Genomic DNA, 24,647 nt, shown 5'->3' on the forward strand with positions numbered 1-24,647 from the left:
CATTTTTGCATTTCTACAGGACTGAGGGTAAGTGCTGCATCAGAAAGGGCCCTTACAAGAGAGGCTCAGTGCAGCACAGAGCACAGCATGTTGTATTCCTTCTGTGAGGGTAGACCTTCTCACTCTCTACAACTACCTGAAAGGAGGTTGTAGTATGGAGGGTTTTGGTCTCTTCTCCCAAGTAACAAGTGATAGGACAAGAGCAAATGGCCTCAAGTTGTGCCAGGGAGGTTTAGGTTGGATATTGGGAACAATTTCTTCCCAGAAAGGGTTGTCAGGCACTGGAACAGGCTGCCCAGGGCAGTGGTGGAGTCACCATCTCTGGAGGGGTTGAACAGATGTGGAGATGAGGTTCTTAAGGACATGGATTAGTGCCAGGCTTGGGTTAGCAGTTGGACTCAATGATCTTGAGGGTCTCTTCCAACCACTATGACTTTATGACTCTAAGATTGCAGCAGTGCGATTCAGGATGTTTATAAATATCCCTCATTATGCCTGGTAGTGGACTAGACAGCACACTGATGTACTTCTGGGATATTTATAAAAATGAGTTAACTTTTTATGATGTGCCTTAGGCCAAATGGGAAACAATTAGGAAAAGCTTGTGGCAAATGTTTTCCAGAATCTGGGCTGGATTGCATTTTTTGTCTCTTTTCTGTCAGTTTGTAACTACATGCAGTTTTCTGAATGTTCCTTCCAGCAACACATCCCCTTCCCTTCCTTTTTTGTCGTTAACTCATATTTTTCTTTTTTCAACAGATTGACAAGACATTTCACAATTCCATTTTAAGGAAAAAATACATCCGTTCGCACTTAATCAGAGTGAGGTATGTGAGTTAATAAATGCACAGAGCTGAGATACAATGAAGTGGTCACCAAGCCCAAGTAGAGAGCTATTCGATCAGATTCAGTGAAGTGTATTTTACATAAAACCAAAGCATAATCTCCAGTTAAGCATGATCTTATTCTGAACCACGCTCTCCTTTGCGCTCAAACCTTTAGCAAGCTTTAGCTAATAAAGCGCATCTAACTTTAGCTATTAAAAAACAAAAAGCATTTTCAAAATTATTTCCTTCACTATGATGCAGACGTCATTTTGCTTCTTATGTTGCTGCTGTGCTGGGCTTGTCAAGTGAAACCCAAGTGTGGCTGTGCTGTTTTAGAAGGTCCCATTTGTCACTGTTGCATCTCACAGAATGGGCAGAAGTAGCAGTGGAAACACAGCAGCTCTGTGATAACTTAATAACTTTGGTGTGCTCCCATCCTCCAGCTGTTTACCACGTGGGATTCCCTGGACTGGTGAGGGTTTGTCTGTTTAGCAGCCCTTGGTTGAGTTATCCTCCAAGGACACATTCAGTCTCCCCTGGACTCCTGAACTTCGTGCACTTTCATCCTTTAGTGAGGAGCTCCTTGTGAGGAGCCACCTTCTTTGGATCAGTTGATGGCCCCTAGTTCTTGTGCTGGAAGAGGCGATGAAAAGTTGACCTCTATCCCTCCTCTCCACGCAATTAGTGGTATCGGGCACTCCCACCATATCACTTTTTATCACTTTTCTCTCCTCTACCCCATCAGCTCTACTCTTTTTTTTTTTTTTTTTTTTGTCAGTTGAAAGTCCCAGCTTGCTCAGCCATTCCCTGCAGGAGGTGTTCTTTGTTCACCTTGTCATCCTGCTCTGTTTCAGGTCTGCTGTTCCTGCTTTTTGAAATGAAGAATTCAGACCTGTGGTTGGGATTATAACTGCACAATTATTTTTGTTCTCTCTTATCACTAGCAAATTAATAGAGAATACCTGCTGTTTTATTTGCATGTTTGAGCACTGTTGAGTGCTGATAGTGACATTTTTATTGAACTGTCTATTGTAATACTACAGTATTGTTCATGAGCATCCACTGCTTTCCATGTGAACCTTGAACGTCTTCACAATAAGACACTAAAGCTGCCAGACTAATGATAACAGCCTTGAGAACTTATTCTCATGAATGTATTTCTCCTTGTTCTTCCAAGGTTTGTGAAATCCTGCCTCCTGCCCTACCTTAGCTGAGCCCTTGGTTAGGCAAGTCACTAAATTCATTATTCGAATGTAGCTTTAGGAATGTTTGTACACACTGACTATGGTGGTTTAAGTGTAGACAGGATGGTTTAAGGATGTGAGTGGCCAGTCCATAGGGAGAAGTAATATCCTTCATTCCTAGTTGGTCCCCGGGACAGACCAAAGTACTTGCTGTGGTGTTTGCTGTGTTGGATGGAAGATGTGCATGTGCTGAAACTTGTTTGCTTTTAGCAAATGTGCAAGCTTTATGCATGTTTAAGTGCCCAGACTGCAAGCTCTTTTAAGTGGGGTCATTTGTTACGGATTTGCTTGCAAAATTTTTGGCACAGTGTTAACAATGCATTACTAATAATGCTAATAAGCTAATAAAGAGAGACAAAACCTTGACTTGGGTGTCTTTTGGCTCTGGACCTTTGCTATACAGTGAGTGATTCAAGGCAGGTTGTGCCAAGGTGAGGGTTTTGAGAGGTGTGGTGAGCTTGCAAGAGTTGACATGGTAATTCCAGTGTGGCACAGGACAGGAAGAGGAGTGGGGGGAGAGGTGAGGGAACACCTCAGAAATGCAGAGCAACACCCATGGTAGGATCAGATAGTATCTGGCAAATAAACGGAGTGGCAATCATGCTGAAGTTGGCAGTAAGGGAGAAAACAGCCTGTTGGAAAGTTCACATAGAGCTACATGATTTCAATGATGAGGTCCTTGAGGCAAGGAATGTGTCTTTCTGCTCAGCTAAGAAACACTCAGCATGCCTCAGTGTGATAATAACAAATTTTGGTGTGTGATTCCTTTGTGTATAAGCTACCTGCCTTCTGTTTTTAATTTTTTGTTTTTTCCTTTTATAATTACAAATTTCCAAGGTAGTTACATATAAGTGGAAGGTCTTCTCTATTCCTATCTGAATGATGCTTAAGATGGAGCAATCTGCTTTTAGCTCGTCCCCTGTATGCAGTCAGAGCAATTCCACCTGTTGTGGGTTGCGTTATTGCTGCTTGACTCAGGTAGGAAGAGGCAAAGGAGACAAGATTCTCAGTAAATTCTCATCTTTAATGTATAATGACCAAGGATGAGCTGCCTGCAAGCACAGTGTAAGATTTACTATGCCAGGTTAGACTTGTCAATGTTTGTAGTCTAGCGTTCAGTCTCTTGCAGTATCTGAAGCTCTAAGGAAAAAACAAATATTACTGCTGAGTGAATGTAGTCCATTATATATTTTTTTCCTTCCTTTTATTTTCTCTGCTCTTACATGAGTTTTGCAGTACACACTTCAGACTGTGGAATTGTGTGTCCCAGCATGGAGATGCTTGTTCTTTTCAGTGAGATGTTAAATGCCTCTTTTTTTGGTCCATCTCTTGAATTGTGATAAGTAGATTGTGGATATGCTGCTGAGTTTTGTTTATTGTTGTATAACATGAGGTTATGAGTCACATTCTCTCAAGAATGGCTGAGCAGATCTTCTGACTCCACACAAGGTTGCAGTGGTAGAACTGGACTGTGTGATCTCTTTCCTCAACCACCTTTTCACTGCAATCAAATCAGTTCATTCCCTGCTGCTCCTGTGTCCCTAAACCTGTGGTCAGTGACTGCTTTTTAGACTCCAGGAGTACAGTGTTGGTCTGGCCGTTTGTTCACAGAAAGCATCATGAAGTCTTCTAGCAAAACACATACTTGACCCTTCAGCATTTGTTTGGTTGTCTTTTGCCAACTCCTTCTCTCAGAAATGTATGAAATGTTCAAAAATTCATCTACTCTTCTGTAACATTGCCATCGCTAGAGAAGCTAAGATAAAGACTAAGAAATGAAGGAATGGGCTGAAGGTAACCAGATTGTGTTTTGTTGGTTTGTAGCCCAGATGCGGATGGTGTGATGGCAGAGGCTTTGCTCACATTTTGGTTCTCCTCCACTGATTCCAGAGAGGCATTGCGAGAAAAAGTTGAAAGGATCTTACGGACGGGCCTGAAAAAATACACTGGCCCCCTGCGAATAAATGTCAGATATTCTACCATCTCAAGTAAGTATACTACATCTCTCAAAGCGAGCTCTTGCCCTTTTCTGATTGATGGGACATGACTTTTCCGTTTCGATGGTGGCTGTTGCGAGTCTGAATGACCAGCCTCCTTGCTCATTAACAAAAGTGGCAATGTGTAAACCCCACCTAAGGTAAGGATTAACAGCAGCTGTTGCTTTGTGGCCTTTTCTGTACAGCCTTACCCTCCCTCCAGACTGCAGTACCAACCTTACCAAGGAGCAGGACCCTAGGTCTTGCTTTCTCTGAGGAGCCTGAAAGTGCAGCAACTATGTTCGGGTGACAGTCTTTGTAGGGAAACAGCAAATGGACTGAAAGAATAATCTTTGGTGAGGGGGATCAAGATCCTTGCAAATTCCCTGTGGGAAGGGGAAAGGAAGGGAGAATGGTCTTCTCAGTGTCATTTCTCAGACCCTTCTTCGCAAAGCAGCCCTGTATCTGCAGGGTATGCAAAGTGACAGCACTATGTTTTTGATGTAGTGAATTACCAATGAGACACTGAAAGGTGAGTTTCGCATTGCTTCTACACTCCTGATCTGTTAGAGGATTTTTGTGCAGGCTTAGACTCTTGTCTCTACAAATGGCTCAGCCTCAGTTTACATATAGTCAGCATCTCTTTTGAGGGGGTGCCAGACTTGTCAAGAAAGAGTTGCTAGTCAAAAGTAAGGCACATATACTTGCTCTGTTTGGTTTTGCAGACCTTATGCTTACCCTTAGCACAAAGGTGACTGTTTAGCACATGGGTGGGTCCTTTCTGCTTGCTTTTCTATATGAGACTGCTCAACCCAGCAGAGATCGACAGAGGCTTGGACAGTTGTGTTGAGAGCACAAGAACCTTGGGCTACATTCCATACTGGATGGATCCAGGCTTCCTCCTGCTCAGAAAGGACCAGGAGCAACCTCTTGTTCTCCCTCTTGGTGCTTGAAATGGGCAAGTTGCATTGTGATAATGCAGTGAAACTCAAATATGAGCTGTCACAGACACATCATTTCTTCATTGGGCCAACCTGTCTTCCTCACTAGAATGGCTTAGGATAGGTGACATCCCTTTGGACAAAGAATCATCAGTGTTATTTATACTCTAGGAGTTCCTGTTCAGCAAAGACCACATGGAATTCCTCTCAGAAATAGTGTGAGGGCATCAGCCAGAGAGATTCAAGGAGAATTGGTGGTTGTTGGTTTTGTTTGTTTTTAAGACAGCAGGTTGTGATTTAGTGAATTTTGAAGCTTTAAATAAAGAATAAAATTGCAAGTATACAAAAATGCTTGTTAGGAAAGGACTGTGATCTTCATGTTGAGTTATCTGATTAGCTGCTCTTTTTTTTTTTTTTTTTTCCCAGTCTGGTAAAAGTGCAAAGTGACTCAAAGCTGGTTAAGTTGACCTTCAGCTGCACCAGGGCTGTTACAGTTTTTTAACTAGCAACTAGTGAACTAATTAGCTGATATAATTGAATCACAATGTTTTCATTAAACACTTGGTCTCAGTAAAAGATGGCATCTCTCTGTTAATTTGATGAAGCTGTATGATAAACTTCCTGTTGCTTTTCTTGTCTCTCTGAGCCTAACCATAAGACACTGACTACATAAGTCTGCTACTTAGGACAGGACAGCATTGTGCAATCGTTCCCTGTGACATGAAGGAATATAAACAAAACCTTGCTGTTCCTAGGAGATGACAATAAAAGATTCCATTTGGATCCTTTTCTGGTGATAGGATTTCATCATTTTGCACACTTGCTATTTTATCACATCTGTACTATTAAGCTTCTACTTTTTTTGAAAAAAAAAAAAAGAAAAAAAAAAGAACTAATAAAATACTGTCAGTTTAGACTTTATCCCACCTTTGTTGCGAATACTCGGCATTTAGGCTTAGGCTCCTGCTGGTGCTGCTGTTTAAGAAACCCAGGCTGACTCAAGTGAGGAGTATAGAACAGAGCACTCCTATGCTTTCGGAGGAAATGCAGGTCTCAACTTAGAAATTTAATCTCCTTCCCCACACCTGGGAGAAGTGACAATTTTCAATAGATCCTGGAAGGCAAGGGGGGATCTAGAGTTTGCATTTCTCACTTTTTTGTTCCCTCCTGAAATATCCCATCCAACATCAGTATTTAAACCAAGGCAAGCTAAGAAACCCTATATTTTTTTCTGGGCTCTGCAGCACTTTTAAAACTTCTACTTCATTCTAGCTTTGGTTTTGCCAACTGGAGTCCTTGTTTATCTTGAGGCAATCCCAAAACATTTTCTTAATGGCTTGTAAAAAATAATTAACCTGTTCATTGTGATCACCTTATCAAAAAATTCTAACTTGGAAGATGTGATATGACTTAGTTTAGCTAAGCATAACTAGTTGAACAAATCCAGGTCAGGCCCTTATTTACATTGTGTGCTAGGAGGGCCAGAGAAGGAGAACCTCCTTCAGTCTTCCTCCTAGGATCTAATCATCTTGTTGTTCAGCACCATGTCCCAACTTGCACTTCATTCAAAAGCATTTGCTCTGGGGATCAGCTCCAACAAACTCCTGCAAATTGAGTCCAGCATTGGGATCTTTGGATGCGGTTCAGGGCAACAGAACAAACCTAAGTAGTCAGCTGGCCCATGGGTAGAACTTGCTTGTCTCTTCATTCCTGAGGATTGGCAATAAAGGGGGGATAAAGCCTAAACTGACAATGTTTTATTAGTTCATTTTTTTCCAAAAGAGGTAGAAGCTTGACCATACAGATGTGAAAAAATGATGAGTGTGCAAAACTGAATGGAAGAAAGCAAAATAATATTGCCTGTGTTTTGTATCATTGCTAAACAGTAGATCTTCTTAACATAATGCTGCAAAAATACATTTGTATTGGGGTATCTTTGGATGCATTATTACTGAATTCTCTTCCTGCCTCTGGCCTAGGACAGAGCTGTCTCCAGACATCCACTGTACCTGTGACAGAAAATGGGAAGTGATGAGTATCTCTGCACTTGTGTCCAAACCCCACTGGAAGCCCAAATATTTTTCAGTGGAGAATCAAGCCAACTAAGTCCTATGTTCTTTGAACAGCAGTGCAAGGGCCAGCAAAATGAGATATCAAAATTGGGTGACTTGGAAACACCCATGTTTGTCCCCCCTATGGTTCTGGCAACAAAGAGATCTCCTGCAAGGCTGATTTTTTTTTTATTTTTTTTTTATTTTTTTTTTTGCCCAGGGTGTCTTGGTTAGAAGTAGTGTTACCTCAGAGCCTGGATCCCTGTTAAGCAAAGTGTAGAGCAGCTTGCCAGACTATTTCCCTCTGTCAGGTAGGTTGGAAGTCTCCCAAAATGTATTTTTGGGAATGTATTTCTGATGTCAGAAAGAAACTGGTTGCAAGAACACTGGCACTGTTCAAAGTGAGTAGGAAGTTATTCCTACCTGTAACACAGCCAAAGGTTCTGACTGTGAACAATGAGTCATGAATTGGTTTTGATCAACAAGTCAGCTGTTATTATTTCTGTTTATCTGGCATCTGAGGCTTGCTAAAGCTCCTTACAAATACAAAGTACAGGACCTAGGAGACAGATTTTCACTTCTTTATCGAATCTTCGTTGGGAGACACACAGATGAGTGTCTGACCTGGATGACTGAGGAATGTTTCATCTCAAATAATGTATGTAGCAGTGTGGTTTTTTGTACTTTACAAGCCACCACAGCAGCCTGGGGGAATGGAACAGGACATGCATCTGCACATTGGGAAATGCAGCAGAGATCTGATGTTCCTCCACTTTGGTGCTATTAGTTTAGCACAAGATGGTACATTTCAGTGTTTGCAACAGTCTGCAGAGGCTGACTGAAATGGGATGGACTGAAATGTATTTTTAAATTATTATTTTTTCAAGGATGTGCTTGTGATAAAGGAATTAAGCAAGAAATCATCCTGGCCTGACCTAGACAACCCAGATAAGTTGATTTAATTAATTTCTTCACTCAATTCTTTTTTCTCCCTTTCTCTGCCTTGCCTGCAGAGGTTGCAAGTCAATTGGGTTGCCCCTGCTGTAGTAGGACCTTGAATGCAGCTGCGGTATGAGTGTAGGTCAGGAATCACAGAATGGCTGGAGTTGGAAGGGACCTCTGGAGGTCATCTAGTCCAACCTACCTGCTAAAGCAGGTTTGCTAGAGTAGATTACACAGGATTGTGTCCAGATGGGTTTTGAATGTCTCCAGAGAAGGAGACTCCACAACCTCCCTGGGCAGCCTGTTCCAGTGCTCTGGCACCCTCAAAGAAGTTTTTCCTCATATTCAGGAGGAAAAATAATGCTAAAAACTGTAGCAGCTTGGATCCACACTACAGAACTGGTACACAGTTTCTCATGCAGATGCCTCCTTGGGCTGCAGGCTGCCCAGCTGGAGAGGCTATGAGGATGCTGTGAGGTGTGGACCTCTGTCCATCCTTATGGACGGAATTCAGATGTGGTAGATATTTTGTCATCTTTCAGGAAACTTCTGCATTTCCCTTCAGATATAGTTTATGAAACATGGCTGAACATGCTGCTCTGAAGGACTGGTCTGATTCCCATCTCACCCCAGGACCTCAGGCCTTCATGGTCTTTAATGTAATTAAATAATAAAATGTAATTAAAGTGGCTATAGCTATTATCCTCACGCCTGTCTGCACTGGAGGGCAGGTGTACTCTGTGACATCCTTCTCAGCTGCCCAGTTTGGTGACCTACTAAAACGTGCCAGAGATCCCTTTTTGCCCACATGCACTGTTGTTACCCTAAATAACACTCAGCTGGGTGAGCCCCTGCTTCTGATGCAGCTGAGAAGTCTATAATTTTCTCTCTTTTTGAGGAAGTTGTGATTAAAATGTGACAGTGGGGAAAACACACTTCCTTTGCTCCGTGGTGCATTTCATGGAGCTGTGTTTCAAATGCATGTCCAAGAATGTCTTACTAGTACTGAAGCACATACTTCTTATTTCTCTGTGTGTGTGTGTGTGTGTGTGTGTTTGTGTTCTTTCCTCCTGTCATACCCAATTTATGATAATCTCTACCTTGGCTTTGCTGTGGGGAAAAAACAACTCAAGATGTGGGAACTTGATATGATAGAGGATGGAAAGCACAGTTTGCCTTTGATGCTACCAGTTATGATTATATGTAGACAATCACAGGTGGAAAACCTTAAAGAAAAAGTTTCTTGTGGGAATCAACATCTGTGAAAGATGATGTAATTGAGTAAACCTGTATCAGACGTTTAGAACATCTTTAATTTTGCAGCCATCTCTGGCCTTTTCCACACTGAAAATGCATAATATCCCCTAATTTTGCATTTGCTTGCCTTTCTTGAACTACTTCAATATAATGTCTGCTCCATTTATGTCACTGGGAGTTCTGTCTGTTATTTTCCTTTTATTATCAACAGTGGACTCTGTGGCTAACATTGAATGAGGCAGTGGACACAAGATGAATTCTTCTGGTGCAGTGACACTGAGAGATGTGCCAAAGTGAACACCTTCTTCAGTAGGAATCTCTGAATCCCTCAGAAGTGGTCACGTTCGCTAAGCAGTTATATGTGAACCTGCAAACATTTAGATGGTTGCCAAACAGATCCATGGGCTTTGGGCACTGAACTCCCTTAGAAATCCTTGTGTGAACTAGCTATTACATATAAACAATTACCAAAATGAAGATGGTTTCCTGCACTTGGTTACTCCCTGTTTTTTTCCATGTTTGCTCAAACACATACATTGTTAACTGCATTAGCAAAAGTAGTTGGCCACTTGGAGAACAGAGCTCTCTTCTGCAAGATGGAATCCCTAAGCCGCATTTCAAGAGATTTCTGTGATTTTAATTTAAACATTAGTTTTCTTTTTCAAGTAAGGCAAGCTTTAATTAAATAGCAAGTGCCATTTTACAGAGAGGCAATGCATATTCAGGTTGAACTTGTTTCTTGTTTACAATGGAAGCCTGAACACTGTTTTCCTAAATGCAGCCCAAACAACTATTTTTGCATGTGCTGTATGTGGCTGGGAGAAGATATGACATTTTAATTGTTACTAATTGATGCTTTTTCTTGGTAATGCAAACAACTAGGGCAACTGGTAAATGAGCAGGGCAGAAAAATTGTCTCTCATGCCATACAAGTGATTGCTTCAAGGCAGAGCTTGCAACACGTTGGCTGGTACAACATGAACAGCTATGCTCTTGCCCAGGCCAAAAATGGTAGATTAGTAATGACTGAAGCCAAACCCCTAATGAGGTAAGCAAGTAAGCAACGTGATTTTTTAGCAGTATCATGTAACCCAGAGCGCTCTCTGCTTCTGGTGAGATTGATTGTGGGCTTGGCTTATATGAAAATCATGCCAGTGACGTCAGGTTTCCAAACATGTACATGTGCGCTAGGTTTGGGACCTTGGTTTTGAGTCCTGTGTATTGTGCCCTTAATTTCACCTGTCCTGATCTGCACAATGGGTTCTTGGTTCTGTTGCCAGGCAGACCTGCTTTCACCTCTTAAAAACTTTATTTTGAGGTTTTCTCTGTGATGTTTTCATTGGTACACTCTGCATTCCAGCTCCCGGTATGGGATACATGCTCAGGGTGTTGTATCTGGCAGATCTCTAAAGCAAACCCTGGCGAACACAGCATTTAATTTATTAAAAAGTGTCACTGGACTTTTTCCTTCAACAGTTGGGAAGCAGGAGAGTACATCGGCTGCGTAGTCTTGATATATTACGAAATACGTCAAAATTCAAAGCTATACAGACATCTTATTTAAGACTTGGCAGTGTATGTGTGTTTAAGTCTTGTTCTTCCAAATACACAGAAGTCACTCCAGCTGGAAGCAACGGATACAGCTCAGAGCAAGATTTTGCCCTTGTGAGGTTTGCACTTTTTTTGTAGGTGCCTCATAAAAAGGCAAACAGAGACATAGACAGGTGGCTGGCAGAACAGCTGCGCGACTCACAGCAAAACTCCATGCAGTGAGAACATGCCAATCAAATTGCTTCCGGCACTGTGCTTGAACGAGCTGCTTGCTCCTTTTGTCATCTCCATGAGCTTTGCAACATACTATAAGTGTTAATAATTGACTGCAGGCTTTATAATTAGGCATTGTGAGGTAAACGTCTCTCCACCCAGAGAAAAGCTAAAAAAACATTATTATCAATATTGCAATTGAAGGCAAAAGGTGCTCTTTCATTGTTGATTAACATTTGTTGGATTCTTACCAGTTTCAAGATATAAAAATATTAGAATGGCCGAAATGCTGAGCTGGTTCTGAAGGTGGTATGAATTTCTAGGAAAACTCTGGATGCTCATCATAGCTGAAATAACCAAGTAGGGCCAGATTTTTCAAAGTTTTTCTTGCCAATATAAACATATCAGTGAAGTAGTCAAATCTTTAGCACAGCTCAGCACCCTTTTTTCTTTTTTTAATCCTCATTTTAATCCCTTTGCTGGCCTAGATTTTTTACTGTCTGGTAATATTACATCTTGATATTGAGGATCTTGGCCAACAAGTGACTGTGTTATCCATGGAAATTCATAGGATACAACTGCTGTTCTTTCATAGGAACTGAGAAAGTACAAGTGAGCAGTTTTACTTAAAGGGGACTCGGAAGTTATTGCTTGCCCAACAGTAAACCTTATTTACCTTTACTATGGGAACAATTGCTGTTTATAGTTAATAAGACTATGTTGCTACATAAATGTCCAATTATAACTCATCTCCCATTCTTACAAAATAAACTAGCAGCTGCATATGCATATGGCATCCTTGGCACTGCCTTTCCTCTGTGTCACTCCCCGCAGTCAAGCCGTGCACATGCTGGAGTTCTGTTTGTTTCCTTTTTCTAGCATAATCTGCATAATGTCATTAAGAAATGAAGGAGTACATGTCTAGTAATGGTGGATTGCAACTATGCAATTCATCCTGCATACCAGGAGGAGTGCCAAGCCCACAAGCAAAACACAAGTGACAGAAGCACGATAGGTGACAGGGATGAGCCAGAGCCCTTTGCTTCCAAAGAGTTTGCTCCTGGCTTGGTGTGGTTTTGGGTCAAAGCCGGGATATTGTTTTGTGTAGCTGCAAAGAGAAAAGAGAAATTAATTAAGTGGGTAAGGCCAGGGATCTGCTGAGAATAGCTCTCCAGCTGCAAAATGAGTTGTGGATGCTGCATGAGAATATAGAAATAACCTAAACATTGTTTTGTGTGAAGGGTGGTTTTTGGTTGGTGGTTGTTGTTGTTTTTAAATTTTATTTTGACTGCTGTCAACTAAAATGGTAGCACTAGTAAAACAGCATTCTGGAAGAAGGGCGATAGACTTATACCTTGAGCCAATGCTTGTTACTGTCAGCACAAGCGTATTGTGTTGTCTGTAAACATCCAATGTGTGTATTAAAGCAGGGAATGCATGGCTAAAACCTGCTGTGCCATGCAATAAATAGCTATTAGTTATCTCTCATAGTGTAGCGGACACCCTGTTGCTCAATAAGATAGGAGAGAGTGAGCCACTGCTCTTGTAAACTGTCATTGCTGCAGTAAAGTCAGTGCCTTCTGGTCCTGAAGACGGCATGGAGTGTCAGAATCCCCTCTGGTCCTCACTGGTGAATTCTACAGAAAAAACAAGGAACTTGAAAACTTTACGCTGTAAAAGTTTCTTCCGAACAAAATTGTGGATTTTGGTTAATACGGGGCTTGTTTTGTCTGTGCTTCCCTCTGGAAATGTCAGGAGACACCCTGTGCCTGCTCCTTGGAGGATGCTGGCTGGAGAAGAGCAAGTGAGACCACAGAAGTCAACAGCCAGCGCAAGAACACAGCCTTGGTGTGAAATTCCACTGGTTTCCCTCTCAGCCCTCTCAGCTGTAGCTCCTGTGGTGCCCTGTATCCATGTAGCTGTTGGGGGGGATGCCCAAATCATGTCTCTGTTGTCCTGGCCTGACCCTGACTGTTTATTTGTTTCAGATGTGGAGGCAAAAAGAGCAGAAGCCCTCTTCAATGACAGTAAGTGAGGGCTTTTTAAGCCTGGGCAATCTCTAACTGTTGTAATTAGCGTTAGTAGTCTCTAAGAACTTTTTCTGGCCTTTAAAGACCTTTTCTCATCCTCCTGTTTAATGAATGCAACCTTGTACTTCACACAGGTGAGTGGTGGGCTTAGAAATTGTGCTCAGTCATGGGGAAGCCTTTTGTTTGTGTCTTCTGGGATGTTTAGGAGAACTGACGTAAGTGGCTTGAAAATAATGTTGATGGGTTGAAAATCCCTTCTAGAAAAGGTCTACATGCACTGCTGAGCCCCCTGGTCGTGGAGTTTTTTGGTGTGCTTTTTGGGTTTTTTGGGGGGTTTTTGTTTGTTTGTATGTTTCCCCAATATCTGCAGTTTTTATGAGAAAAGAGCAAACAATGAGAAAAGTGCAAGTGCTGAGGGCACCGTAGAGATTCCCAAGGTTGGGCAGAGAGAAGACATGTGGGTCCTGCTGTGTCGGTGCCTCCAGCAGTGCTGATGTGGGAGATGAAGGGTGCAAATTAAATGTAAACCCCACCATCTAGGAGACAGAGAATGTAGCCAGTGAGGGCTGAGCATTGCAATGTTCGGGACACTTGTTTATTTACCAAACTGATGCTGTTGGTAGCAGTGAGAGGTTTTACACTGCATATTTGGACACGCAAAGACTAAGTCATGTTTCTCCATGAAAGCTGTTCCAGATGGCTCCAAGGTGTATGTAGTAAAACTGAGTGAGCAAGGACTTCCAATAAATAAAGGAACTTAATCCTTTGGGCTAGTTGGCTGCTCTAATGTGTAGGCACAGCAACTCACTGGAAGGTGTACTATAGTGTGCTAAAGGCAAAGGAGTCCTTATCAGGGATTGAGTACATTGTATATTTGAGCAGATTATATATAAGTTATAAATAGATTAAAACCTGTACTTAAATAGAATACTTTAATCCTGCTTGTGCAGGGCAGACACCTTATCTTGTGTCTCTCTGATGTAAAGTATTGGAACTGCATCTCAGAGCAGCAACTGCAGAATCTGTTTCATATATGTTTGTCCTGGATGCTGTAGCATAATAATTAATCTCTGCCTTGTTGCTTGTCCTAAGGGGCAAGGTTTAGACCTGACTGGGTACCAGCATGTTGTTAATTGGTGCTTTAAGGACAGCAGCCTAGCAAAGACCACTGACATGGCCTGCGAGTGAGAAGTGCCCCAAAAGCTGGTAGGATTGGGCAAAGGCAGAAGAGTTTGGAATAATCGCTCCCAGAAACTGGGACTATGTCATTTTCTTCAGTGTGCACTGGAAAGAATGGAAGGGACCATAAGGAAATGTATAGGTTATATCAGCCTGTGATTATAATGAAAATGTTCTGGATTTTGGCATGGCTAGTATCATAAAATTGTTCCTTATGGAAATAAAAGGCAATATGATTGGTCTTCTGAAGGCATTGCTGTAGGAGTTGAGGTAGTTTGTTTTAAGGATGTTTTTAAGCTTTTTGAGGAGGAAGTCAGCTTCTTTGGAGACTGAGTAGTCACAAAAAGCCATTTTTGCTTGCAATTTGGTTTTCTTTTAACTCTAGGAAGGTTTGATCTGTTCCTTAGCGACAGGCTGCCTAGTTATGCCAGGTTAAATAACATCACTTTGGGTTGGTTTTAGGTGCTGGTGTTCTGGGGCATTGATAGAACTGTGAGTTATTCCCTGTGTTTTCAACACTGACTGGTCAGAGGGTTGATAGGATTGTGCAGATTTAGGAGCAGTAATTGAGTGTTGCCAAGAGGTTTCAGGAGGGAACCATGCTAGTGCAGACACTCTTATCAATTCCGATATGTTCTCCAGTTTTCCTTCCACATGTAAAGTTTCAAACAAGTAGCTGTATCTTTAGATTTCACCGATTTCCTTCATTGTGGTTTTAAATCTCAGAACAAAGCAGACTCCGCTGAACACATGAGCTTCTCAGTATTGCATGACTATTGTTTTTTCCCAAAATTTATGAACAGTTTTTGATTGGCTGTGTTATTGCTGCTGCTTTTGAATACAAGGTACAGTTAACATAACCTTGTGCAGATCCTAGCAGAAAGGGGCAGAGGTTATACTCTGCGTGGCTCCAGCGTTTTGCTGCTGAGGACTCCAAGGGCCCCGAGGCTGGTGTCTCTTCAGTGACGTACAACCAATTTCTGCTTTGTCCCGCTCTGGGTCACTGGCGATAGGCAGTGCAATGATTTGGATGGTATTGTCACGATGCAAATAATTCTTAGCTGTCTTTTTCAATGGATTGGGATAGTCCTGTCAACTTTATCCTAATGTCTAGCTGAAATTGGGGCATGGGTGAAAACTAGTGGGTCTTGGTCCAGGTAAGATGGATTTGATGCTGTTGGCATGGGAGAAGACAGCTGAAGCAGCTCTGTCCATCGAGGAAGCTTCTAAAGCTACTGGGGAGCTTCAGCTCCTCCTGAATATCCTGTGTTTAGTGGCTGAAACCATGGATATTTTCATTTCTGCTCTCTGGGTTTGGAGCATGACACTTTTTGTCATGGATGCACAGCATGCTGGAGGTATCCATGCCTTAGTCTCTGGCTTGGATTACTGTGATGCTCTTTGTCTGAAGTGCCTCTGCAGGGCCAGTTGCAGACTGCTGGGTTTGCAATGTGCAGCTGCCTGTTTCCAAGTGACATCTTGCTGATATAATCTGCCTGCATGCATGATAAAAACCCATGGCTTGGATCATTTCCATCTCAGCTTTTTGTCTTGTTCATGTTTTATCCTAATGACAAATTACCTGGGGCATGAAAGTTGGCAATCCCTGTATTTGGGAATGGTACTGGGTGAATGGTGAAGGGTTTGATTCCTGATTTGGGCTGCTCATACAGCTAAGCCTGAATGATTCACCATCATGGCTGTCCATAATAGTCAGTTGTTCATTCAGGCTTGTAACAGAAGGGGTTGTGCATGAGGATCCCTGATTTGAGGGGCTGGTGGAAGGTTTGTTTTCTCGTTGATGTTAATACTGTCAGAGAACCTAAGTGGTGTGTAATTTTACATGTTTCTGGCAGCCCTATTTAATAAACTAATACACTCTTTCTCCTTTTTGACAGTCTGTGGGTTACGGCAGAATAGATCAGTCAAGTCAATGGCAAAATCCTCATCATTGCGAATAGTTGGAGGATTGTCTACTGCAGAGACTGGCGACTGGCCGTGGCAAGCTAGTTTACAGTACAACAATATCCATCGCTGCGGTGCAACGCTCATCAGCAACACATGGCTTGTATCTGCAGCTCACTGCTTCAGAGAGTAAGTTCCCAGCTTAGGGAGAATCTGCAGCAGAATGTGACTCACATGTATCAAGTTAGAATCATAGAATCATTTCAGTTGGAAAACACCCTCTGGGTCACAGAGTCCAACCATAACCTAACCTAACTCTAGCACTAAATGATGTCCCTAAAAACCTTGTCTAAACACCTTTTAAACACCTCCAGGGATGGTGACTCCACCACTTCCCTGGGCAGCCTGTTCCAATGCCTGACAACCCTTTCCATAAAGAATTTTTTTTTTTCTGATATCCAACCTAAACCTCCACTGGCACAACTTGAGGCCATTTCCTCTTCTCCTATCACTTGTTACTTGAGAGAAGAGACCAACATCCTCCATGCTACAACCTCCTTTCAGGTAGTTGAAAACAGGGATAAGGTCTCCTCTCAGCCTCCTTTTCTCCAGGCTTAACAGCCCCAGTTCGCTCAGCTGCTCCTCATCAGACTTGTGGTCCAGGCCCCTCACTAGCTTAGTCACTCTCCTCTGCACTCTCCAGTACCTCAGTTGTGTGGCTTTCCAGATTTGTAGTGCACCCCTGACTCTTTCCAGGGGAACAATTTTCTGCCTTAGAGGAGAAAAGTCAGGGATGAACAGACTTGTCAGTTGTATCTTTTAATGAGAAATTAAAGACTGACTTTTTGGAGCAGAACTGGCAATTTTGTAAGTGGGAATCAAGTCATTTGGCATATTCAGCCAAGAAATGCAGAAAAGGTAATGTGACCGAAATGGCAGAGCATTTGTTTCCTGTTGCACAAAACATTTCTAAAGGTGTTACAGGTAGGCTGCTGCCGGAAGCTATAATCTCCCATTCCTACCCCTCCATTCAGCCACGCACTCCCAGCCTGTTTCTGTTTCAAGTGTGAAAACTGTGGAGCTGCAGAGCTGCAGGGCGTGCAAGATGGAACAGCTGGTTGAACAGATAATTAACAGGCAAAAAGAGTAAAGGAGATGACGAGTTTTCTAGCAGAAGAGGTTTTTGATTACACCCTGCAGCCACACAACGGCTAGCTTGGGGGCAAGGAGTAGGGGAGGAGTATGAGACCACATTTGAGGAGGGAGTGCAGGATTGCCCTCCTCTAGCAGCGACCCACAATTATGTGGGACACAGTATCATGGAAAGTGATGGATGCTCACCAAGTTTAAATTCTGTAATACTTATATTTACAGCTAGATACTTACAGTACTCTTACCTTTTTCAGCATGAGTCACCCTCAGAAGTGGACTGCTACTTTTGGAGCACTTCTGAAGCCACCAGCCTTGAAACGATCAGTCAAGACTATCATTATTCATGAGAAGTACCGCTACCCACAGCACGATTATGACATTGCACTTGTGCAGCTCACGAAACAAGTTGAGTTTACGAGTAGCATACACCGTGTTTGTCTGCCTGAGCCATCTCAGACTTTTCCGTACAATATTTATGCTGTCATCACAGGCTGGGGAGCACTTACCAATGACGGTGAGTCCTGAGTCTACTAGGCAACCCATATGTTGCAAGAACAGCAGCTCTAAGCTGCTGCTGAACTGACACGACTTCTGTAGCCTTATGTTGTATGGCAGAGTCTAATTCTTTGCCTATAAGAAATAGGTTTGTTTAATAGTGAGCAGCAGTTTCTTGCTCTAAAATTACACTGGACAAAGAGCTACAGTCCACTGAAGCAGAAAACAGTGAGAAGACACTTCTCTTTTTCCAGCCTGTCCATTTCATATTCTAAATTCTTAATACAGGTAGTCTAGCCATGCATGTGTTACTGAAGCACCTAAGAAAATATTGTCCAGCCCTAGCGAGAAGCTACAAGTAACTCTGCGAGCTTTCAAGAAAATGTGCAGAGTGAGCTGCAGATGGTGACTTGCCAAAGCTCATGCTCTTATCAGCTGCAGTAGATTTAGCAACTGAATGAGGATATCTTCATTTTGTATCACCTGCCTAAATGGCTAGGTAATTTGCGTCCCATGGTTTTGTATGGAACATCTATGGCATATATGGTGTTACACTTTAGGCGCTATGTACCATGTAGTCATTACTTCTATCTTACTGATACAGTTCCTAAATGAGACTGAGTGTGTGTGCACATTTTCCTTCATGGCCTAATTTAGAGAGAGCAACAAGCAAAACCTCCATATTAAACTGAGTTAAGCTGGTCCTCCGTAAGAGAACATTAAAGGCTCTTCCTGTATCTTAATCCTTGCAAAGTAATTCTGTTGGTAAACTCACAAACTATTTTTTTCCCTCAGGTCCGACTCCAAATGTTCTCCAGGAAGCAACAGTGAAACTTATAGACTCAGACACTTGCAACAGAGAAGAAGTGTATGATGGGGACATAACACCTAGGATGTTGTGTGCTGGATACTTGGAAGGAGGAGTAGATGCTTGTCAGGTAACTGTAGCTGAAAATTAGAAAGAAATACTGTTTTAATGCTGAGTCTAGCATTTGGTCAAATAAATATTAACTGGCAGTGTGTTAGTCCTTTACACAGACTCAGATCAAACAGGAATTAGGATGTAAAATGAAATAGCGTTTAGTACACATCATTTAACACATAAACCCCATACTAAGAGAGTTAAATTAGTATAATATTCACAATTAAAACCTTTCATAGAATGAAATGAAATTCTTACTATGTAACTCAGAATAGCTGCTACAAGCCCATTGGCTTCTTATAACATCTTGTGTGAAATCTAAAAAATTTGTTTGCAAAGTGGTATGACAAGACATTGACAGAGATAGTAAATGCCAAAATGGTAAACAAGAGCTAAAAACTACATTACTCAAGTGGCCAAGAGCAGACATCTGTACAGCTGGGAAGGAAGAAGATGAAGAACGTAGCAATTAAACTGCCAGCAAAAATGCACAATCACTCAATGGAATTAAATTTTGGACTAGATCATTTCACAATAGATCTCTGTTATGATATGATCCTGGTAACAGACATGGATCAGTGGAAGGAAAACTGTCTGAAAGAATAAATATAAGGAAGCTAGGTGTAAATTCAATGGATAAATGCATGGCTCAGACTGGCAAATGTTGCAAGGAATAAAAATAAAAATATTTCCATAATAATAACCTTGAGAAAAGTCATGTCTATAATGTTATTTCTAAAGAATGTACTCAGAAGCACTGGTTCAAAACAGATCCCTTCTAGAATCCCAGATGTACAGATTTACGCCCAAAGCAAAACTCCTTGTGGAATAAGTCTGGGCAGCTCAATTCCTCTGTTCCTGCCTGGCTCAGCACTGAAGAGACCTGGACTAAAGGGTGCAGCTGCTAGTTATTTCAGTAAAGCATTTTGGTGGAAGATGGGGAATTTGGGCTGTTGCAAGAGGATTGCCTTCAGCCTGCAAGGTTTCCCGTTTAACTATTATTTTGATAATAATACCATGTAATGCAGTGACCTGTATCTGAATTCAGCCTTTGAGAGTGGCAAACATCTTAAGGAGTGACTAATTAGAAGACCAAGTTCCTGACTAAATCCTTTTTGAAATGTAATGGCTGCAAGTGACTAAAAGAATTTGTTGAAAGGATAGTTGTTACTGTAAAAAAACAAACCAGGATGTTAGGTGGGCTTACCAACACGCCAGGTCATTTTAGGTTGCTGTATATATTTGTGTTTCTGTACTACGTATGAGGAAAAAGAAAAGGCAGGTGGGGAGCAGTGTTTCACAAAAGGAGCTTTTTGTACTGCTTGCTTTCTTCTCTTATTGGACACACCTCATGTCTATGGAGAGAATTACCTTTTCTCTTCTGATCAATTAAATATTTTTTTCCCCTCTTTCTCTAGGGGGACTCTGGGGGACCACTGGCTACTCCAGACTCCAGAATGATGTGGTACCTTGTAGGAATAGTGAGCTGGGGAGACGACTGTGCCAAACCAAATAAACCTGGAGTTTACACACGAGTAACTTATTTCCGTGAGTGGATTACCTCAAAAACTGGCATCTGATTCCAAAATCAGAAAAGGGATTTAACTACATAGATTATGTGTAACTCCCATTTGTCTGTAATCCTGAAAGGCTATATTTTTTAGTATATATATTCCTACGTAGGTTGAAGCAGCCTTCGCCTGCAGCAAGTGCTGTCTTTGCTGTCAGAGATCCTAACCCCTTGTGAATTTATATTAAACATATGAGATTGCCTGCCTCATTTTGAGTCTCAAAACATTCTCACTTACAAGAAATTACGAACTGATGTCATTAAGCTAACATTTGAAAGCTACCAATTTACCTGCTTTGTAAATACAAACATTTTCCAGGAAAAAAAAAAATTCTTCAGCCACAGCTGAGGTCTGAAGCTGAACATTCTTCCTGCATTGAAACAAATGTTGTCACAGCTGTGTTTCTAGCATAATGAACCCTTAATTTTAATTCTTGTTAGAGACTATGATCTGCACAGACTGCAGCAGAGACCCTGGACGCGCACCCTGCTCGGTGGCCTTGATGACAGTCAACAGTGGATCAGCTAGGACTGAGCGTATCCCCTAGCTAAGGAAGAGGAGAATTTTTGTGCTTGCAGTAAGTTAGAAGGCACAATATAAAAGCTTGATGTTCTTTTGAAGCACATTTTTAACAGAAAATTTTTGGTGGACTCTGCTCCAAGTTACTCAAAGGTGCTGTTATTGAAGCGCCTTATCACAATGCTGTGTTGCTACCTCTGTGCCAGCTCCTTTCTGGACCTACTCTGTTCAACTCAGAACATGCTTTAAGATCCAGAGACACAAGTTCTACCAAATTTGTTTGTAATAAGTGTGTCCCCATGAACAACCTCGCTGGAAGGAAACATGGCATTTACATTTGTGCTAAAGGAAAAATAAACATTCACTGCAAATAAACTGAAGAAATAGTGTGCTTTTCCAAGGGCATGCCAGCCAGATGAAACCATCTTGCTGCAAAGAAAGCAAATAGTGATAAACTGTCTTGCTTCACTGATGAATTAATCTCTGCCATGAGTGAATATGCTCCTGTCTTTTGAGGCTGAAGGGTAATTTCCCATTAAAAAAGTCAACATAGGTACTTCAGAGTAAATGCAATCCTTATACATGGATTAAGCACTTTTCCTACCTCCAAGCGTGATGTTCCATGGATTGCTGGTGATGTCACTATCGCTGTCCCATAGAGCCCATGCCTTTGATATGGTGATCCAAAGTGTCCCTCCAGCACTGTCTCCCGCAGTCTCTGGCCACCGGGCTGCTTCAGCTGCAAGTGCAGGACTCACAGGAGTCCGTATGAGACACAAAAGAAGATGCAGGCCCCACAGCTGAACCCACGACAGCTGAAAATCTCTCCAAAGTGTTCTGCCTTCCCTTCTGCTTCGGATTTGGGTCTCTGTTCAGCCTCCCTACTGTGCCAGCTCTCCAACCATCAGCATCCCTGGGAACAAGATGCTCAGCATTTCTTGAAAAATTACCCCCTGAATCCAAAGCCTATATAAGGATGGAAAAGCCTGTGCTGAAGTCTCAGTGGTGAAGGAGGGGGTTGTCTTATTACACACAGAATCACAGAATGTGCTCCTTCCAGTCTTTCTATGTATCTTTTGAATTTTGGTGAAAGACAAGGTGCCTTATCTCAGAAAGAAATTATCGAAGGTTTTAGTTTAGTTTTTGTTTTGATATAGTAGTATCTTTATTCTGATTTTCCATGTCCATTAAAAAATTAAGAAAGGATCTTGGGACAGTTAGGAGGATAGTTAGATGCAGCAAATCTGTTTCCTTAATTTATTGTTGAAGTTTTTAATTTATGCACTTTTGAGTTGCTGCTATTTTTCAACTAAGAACTTACTCTGGGTCATGTTCAGTTACTAAATAGAAACTTAATAGACATTTGGATTAGGTCACCTAGAAACACTAGTGTCTTCTAGTGTTCAGGTCCCCCTTTTTTGAAAGCATCCTTTGGGGGGGAAAAAAAAAAATACATCTAGTGTTTGTGCCTCTTATTGCTGCAAAGGTGAAAATCGTGGCAAGTGTCTGTCATTATAATCAACTGATGAATTGCAATTGAAAGAGAATAGCAGTTTGCTTTCATAGATAGCTAAGGCTTTGTTTTGCATTTAAATCTGGGGTTTTTTTGCCTACAAAATGGAGGGGCAGCAATAAAGGGGTGAAGGCCAAATTAGATACAACCTCTATATACTGGTTCCTACCTCACACTGCAAGTGACTTGTATATATAATACCTTTAAAATGAGAAAGGGGACCTTTATTTCAGATTTTCTCATGAGAAGCCAAACAGCCACAAGGCATGTGGGAGAATGTCTACCTTACTCAGGGAGTCCTGAGCCAGCCAGATGCACTTCACAAATTTTTTAGCAAACTATCTGGCCTGGGTTTGTCTTACACTCCATGTCAGTGTTTTATTTATGAAGACTGTTTTTCTGCCCTAGAAACAAAGAGAATATTGTGTGATTAAAGATTTTTAAAAACCTTTTATTGTTGTTGGTGTTAAGATTTAGCAAGGATTCAAACAATATAAAGGGAATATGTTTCATAACATTAAATGTATTTAAAAAAATTGCTCTTTTCTGTCCTTTTTTTTTTTTTTTTGCATAATGATAACTAAGCTAAAAATTTATATGATTGAAAATAGATTAATCTTCCTTATTTTGACCTAAGACTAAACTAAAACTGCAGTGCTTTTTGTTCATCCTGCTACCCCCGGACCCGTTTTTCTTTATCAGTGGTTGGAGCTCTACAGATGTTTCAGCAAAGACAAGGTGGGACATCGGCTTTTCTAAAATACTCAAAAGGTGAATTTTAGCTAATTTTAGCGCTAAACAGATTTGATTATGGATCTGAAGCTTCATACAAGAATCAACTACCTTGCTTCTGGCCTTGGAAAAACTTGTAAGTGGCATTCCCAGCAATTGGCTGTAGGGAGCAGCTGATTTACCAGTTCTCCTGAGATGTTCCAGGCAGATTTACAGCATCCAGAAATGTGTTCCAAAGTTCTGATTATTCAAATCAGGTTGTGTGAGGCTTGCCAAAAGCTGATTTTCAGCCTGGAGCACAAGGTGGAAAGAAATTATAGGCTGATTGTGCAAAGTGTGATCATGTGAGGAGGTCTGGTTGAATGCTATGAAGCTGTCACTGGGATTCCTTGGGTGGGTAAAGCTTGTAGAAATTCTGCTTCCCTATCTGCTTTTCCTGTTAACAAATCAGAAGATCTGAAAGCCAAAAGTTATCATTTAACTCAATAAATATTTATCTGTGAGCTTCCAGTCTGTGTTGGAGATGCATGTGCATAGAAGAGCTGGTGCTTGCTTTTGGAAATGCGTTCCTGTGTGTGTCAGTGTGAAATCGGCTTAGGTAATCGGTGCCTTTGTTTATCTGGATGAGGTTTTTAAGAACATTGTTAACGTGGTTTCTAGGAAGGCGTCGCTGGCTAGAGCAGCCTTAAGTGACAAGATCCCTTGGCCCACCCCACTAGGAAGCTGGAATCCTCTTAGACATGCCAGCCAAGCACTCCCACACCTGAAGTTTTGCCAAAAAGTGGAGCCGAAGCTTTGCCAGTCAGGACTGCGCTGCTGCCAGAGCCCATGGCAAGCCACAGCCTGGGACAGGGTGTCTGGAAAACCATGGAAGCAGCACCGTTCATGTGGATTCACAGTCCTTTCTGCACTGGCCTGCATGCTATAAACTGAATTGTGTAGGCCTTGGTGCTTTCAAATAACACATGGAGTTTTGTCTTTTAATTTGCTTAGTAACTAAATGAGACAAATAAATGCATCCTCTAAATCCCTGCTCTAGAGTCCCCAGTAAGAATGTGAAATTGTGCCTGGAAATTAAAAGACTGGGAAAAACAAAACAAAACCCACAACTGTGGAAGTTGGCTGGGATTTCCCCCAGCAGATGGAAAGGAGATTTGCAGCTATATCAGCTTCAGCTCCTTTTGAAAAGACTGGCTCTAAAGTTGTGTTTGATACCTGCACATAGAATGAACCTATGGCACCGCACATCAACTGAAGTCAGAAGGATTTTGGGGCTTGAGTCCAGAATTGGTGGTGTTCTCCTGTCCAGGTATAGCTGACTTTAATATGGTATAACTATAGAGCTCAGAACTTTATTTCTTTATTGATTTATTTCACCAAATTTGAAAAGAGGTTAGGGTTATGTGTATTTTTAAAACAGGAGGCTATTGGAGAAAAAGTCAGATGGCTCCAGATATTTCAGATTTTGCAGTCTTGGAAAATAAGAGCAAAATCTGTATGTTTTTTGATTTGGTACCAACAACCTAGAGGGCTTCTAAGTACAACTGCTTCTAATTGAAGCATTTGGGAACTGGCTTCTTTGGCTTTTTGTGGAAACAGAATCTGACCACTTTTATTTTATCTTACA

At 41.6% G+C, this 24,647-nt stretch overlaps 1 protein-coding gene across 1 annotated transcript in view; it reads left to right on the forward strand.

Annotated features, from left to right (window-relative positions):
• Positions 1–20,265, forward strand: part of LOC308039999 (transmembrane protease serine 11E-like) — a gene marked incomplete at both ends in the record, with an annotated part of 38,911 nt that extends 18,646 nt beyond the window's left edge. Inside the window, 7 exons of the mRNA XM_080343803.1 lie at positions 760–827; positions 3,896–4,059; positions 12,991–13,029; positions 16,110–16,305; positions 17,523–17,782; positions 18,559–18,701; positions 20,104–20,265. Coding sequence (XP_080199929.1) covers positions 760–827; positions 3,896–4,059; positions 12,991–13,029; positions 16,110–16,305; positions 17,523–17,782; positions 18,559–18,701; positions 20,104–20,265 — 1,032 coding nt within the window. The remainder of the gene's footprint in view (positions 1–759; positions 828–3,895; positions 4,060–12,990; positions 13,030–16,109; positions 16,306–17,522; positions 17,783–18,558; positions 18,702–20,103) is intronic.
• Between the last annotated feature and the right edge of the window lie 4,382 nt (positions 20,266–24,647).

Source organism: Nesoenas mayeri, assembly GCF_963082525.1.
Source record: "Nesoenas mayeri genome assembly, chromosome: 4".
NCBI lineage: Eukaryota > Metazoa > Chordata > Aves > Columbiformes > Columbidae > Nesoenas > Nesoenas mayeri.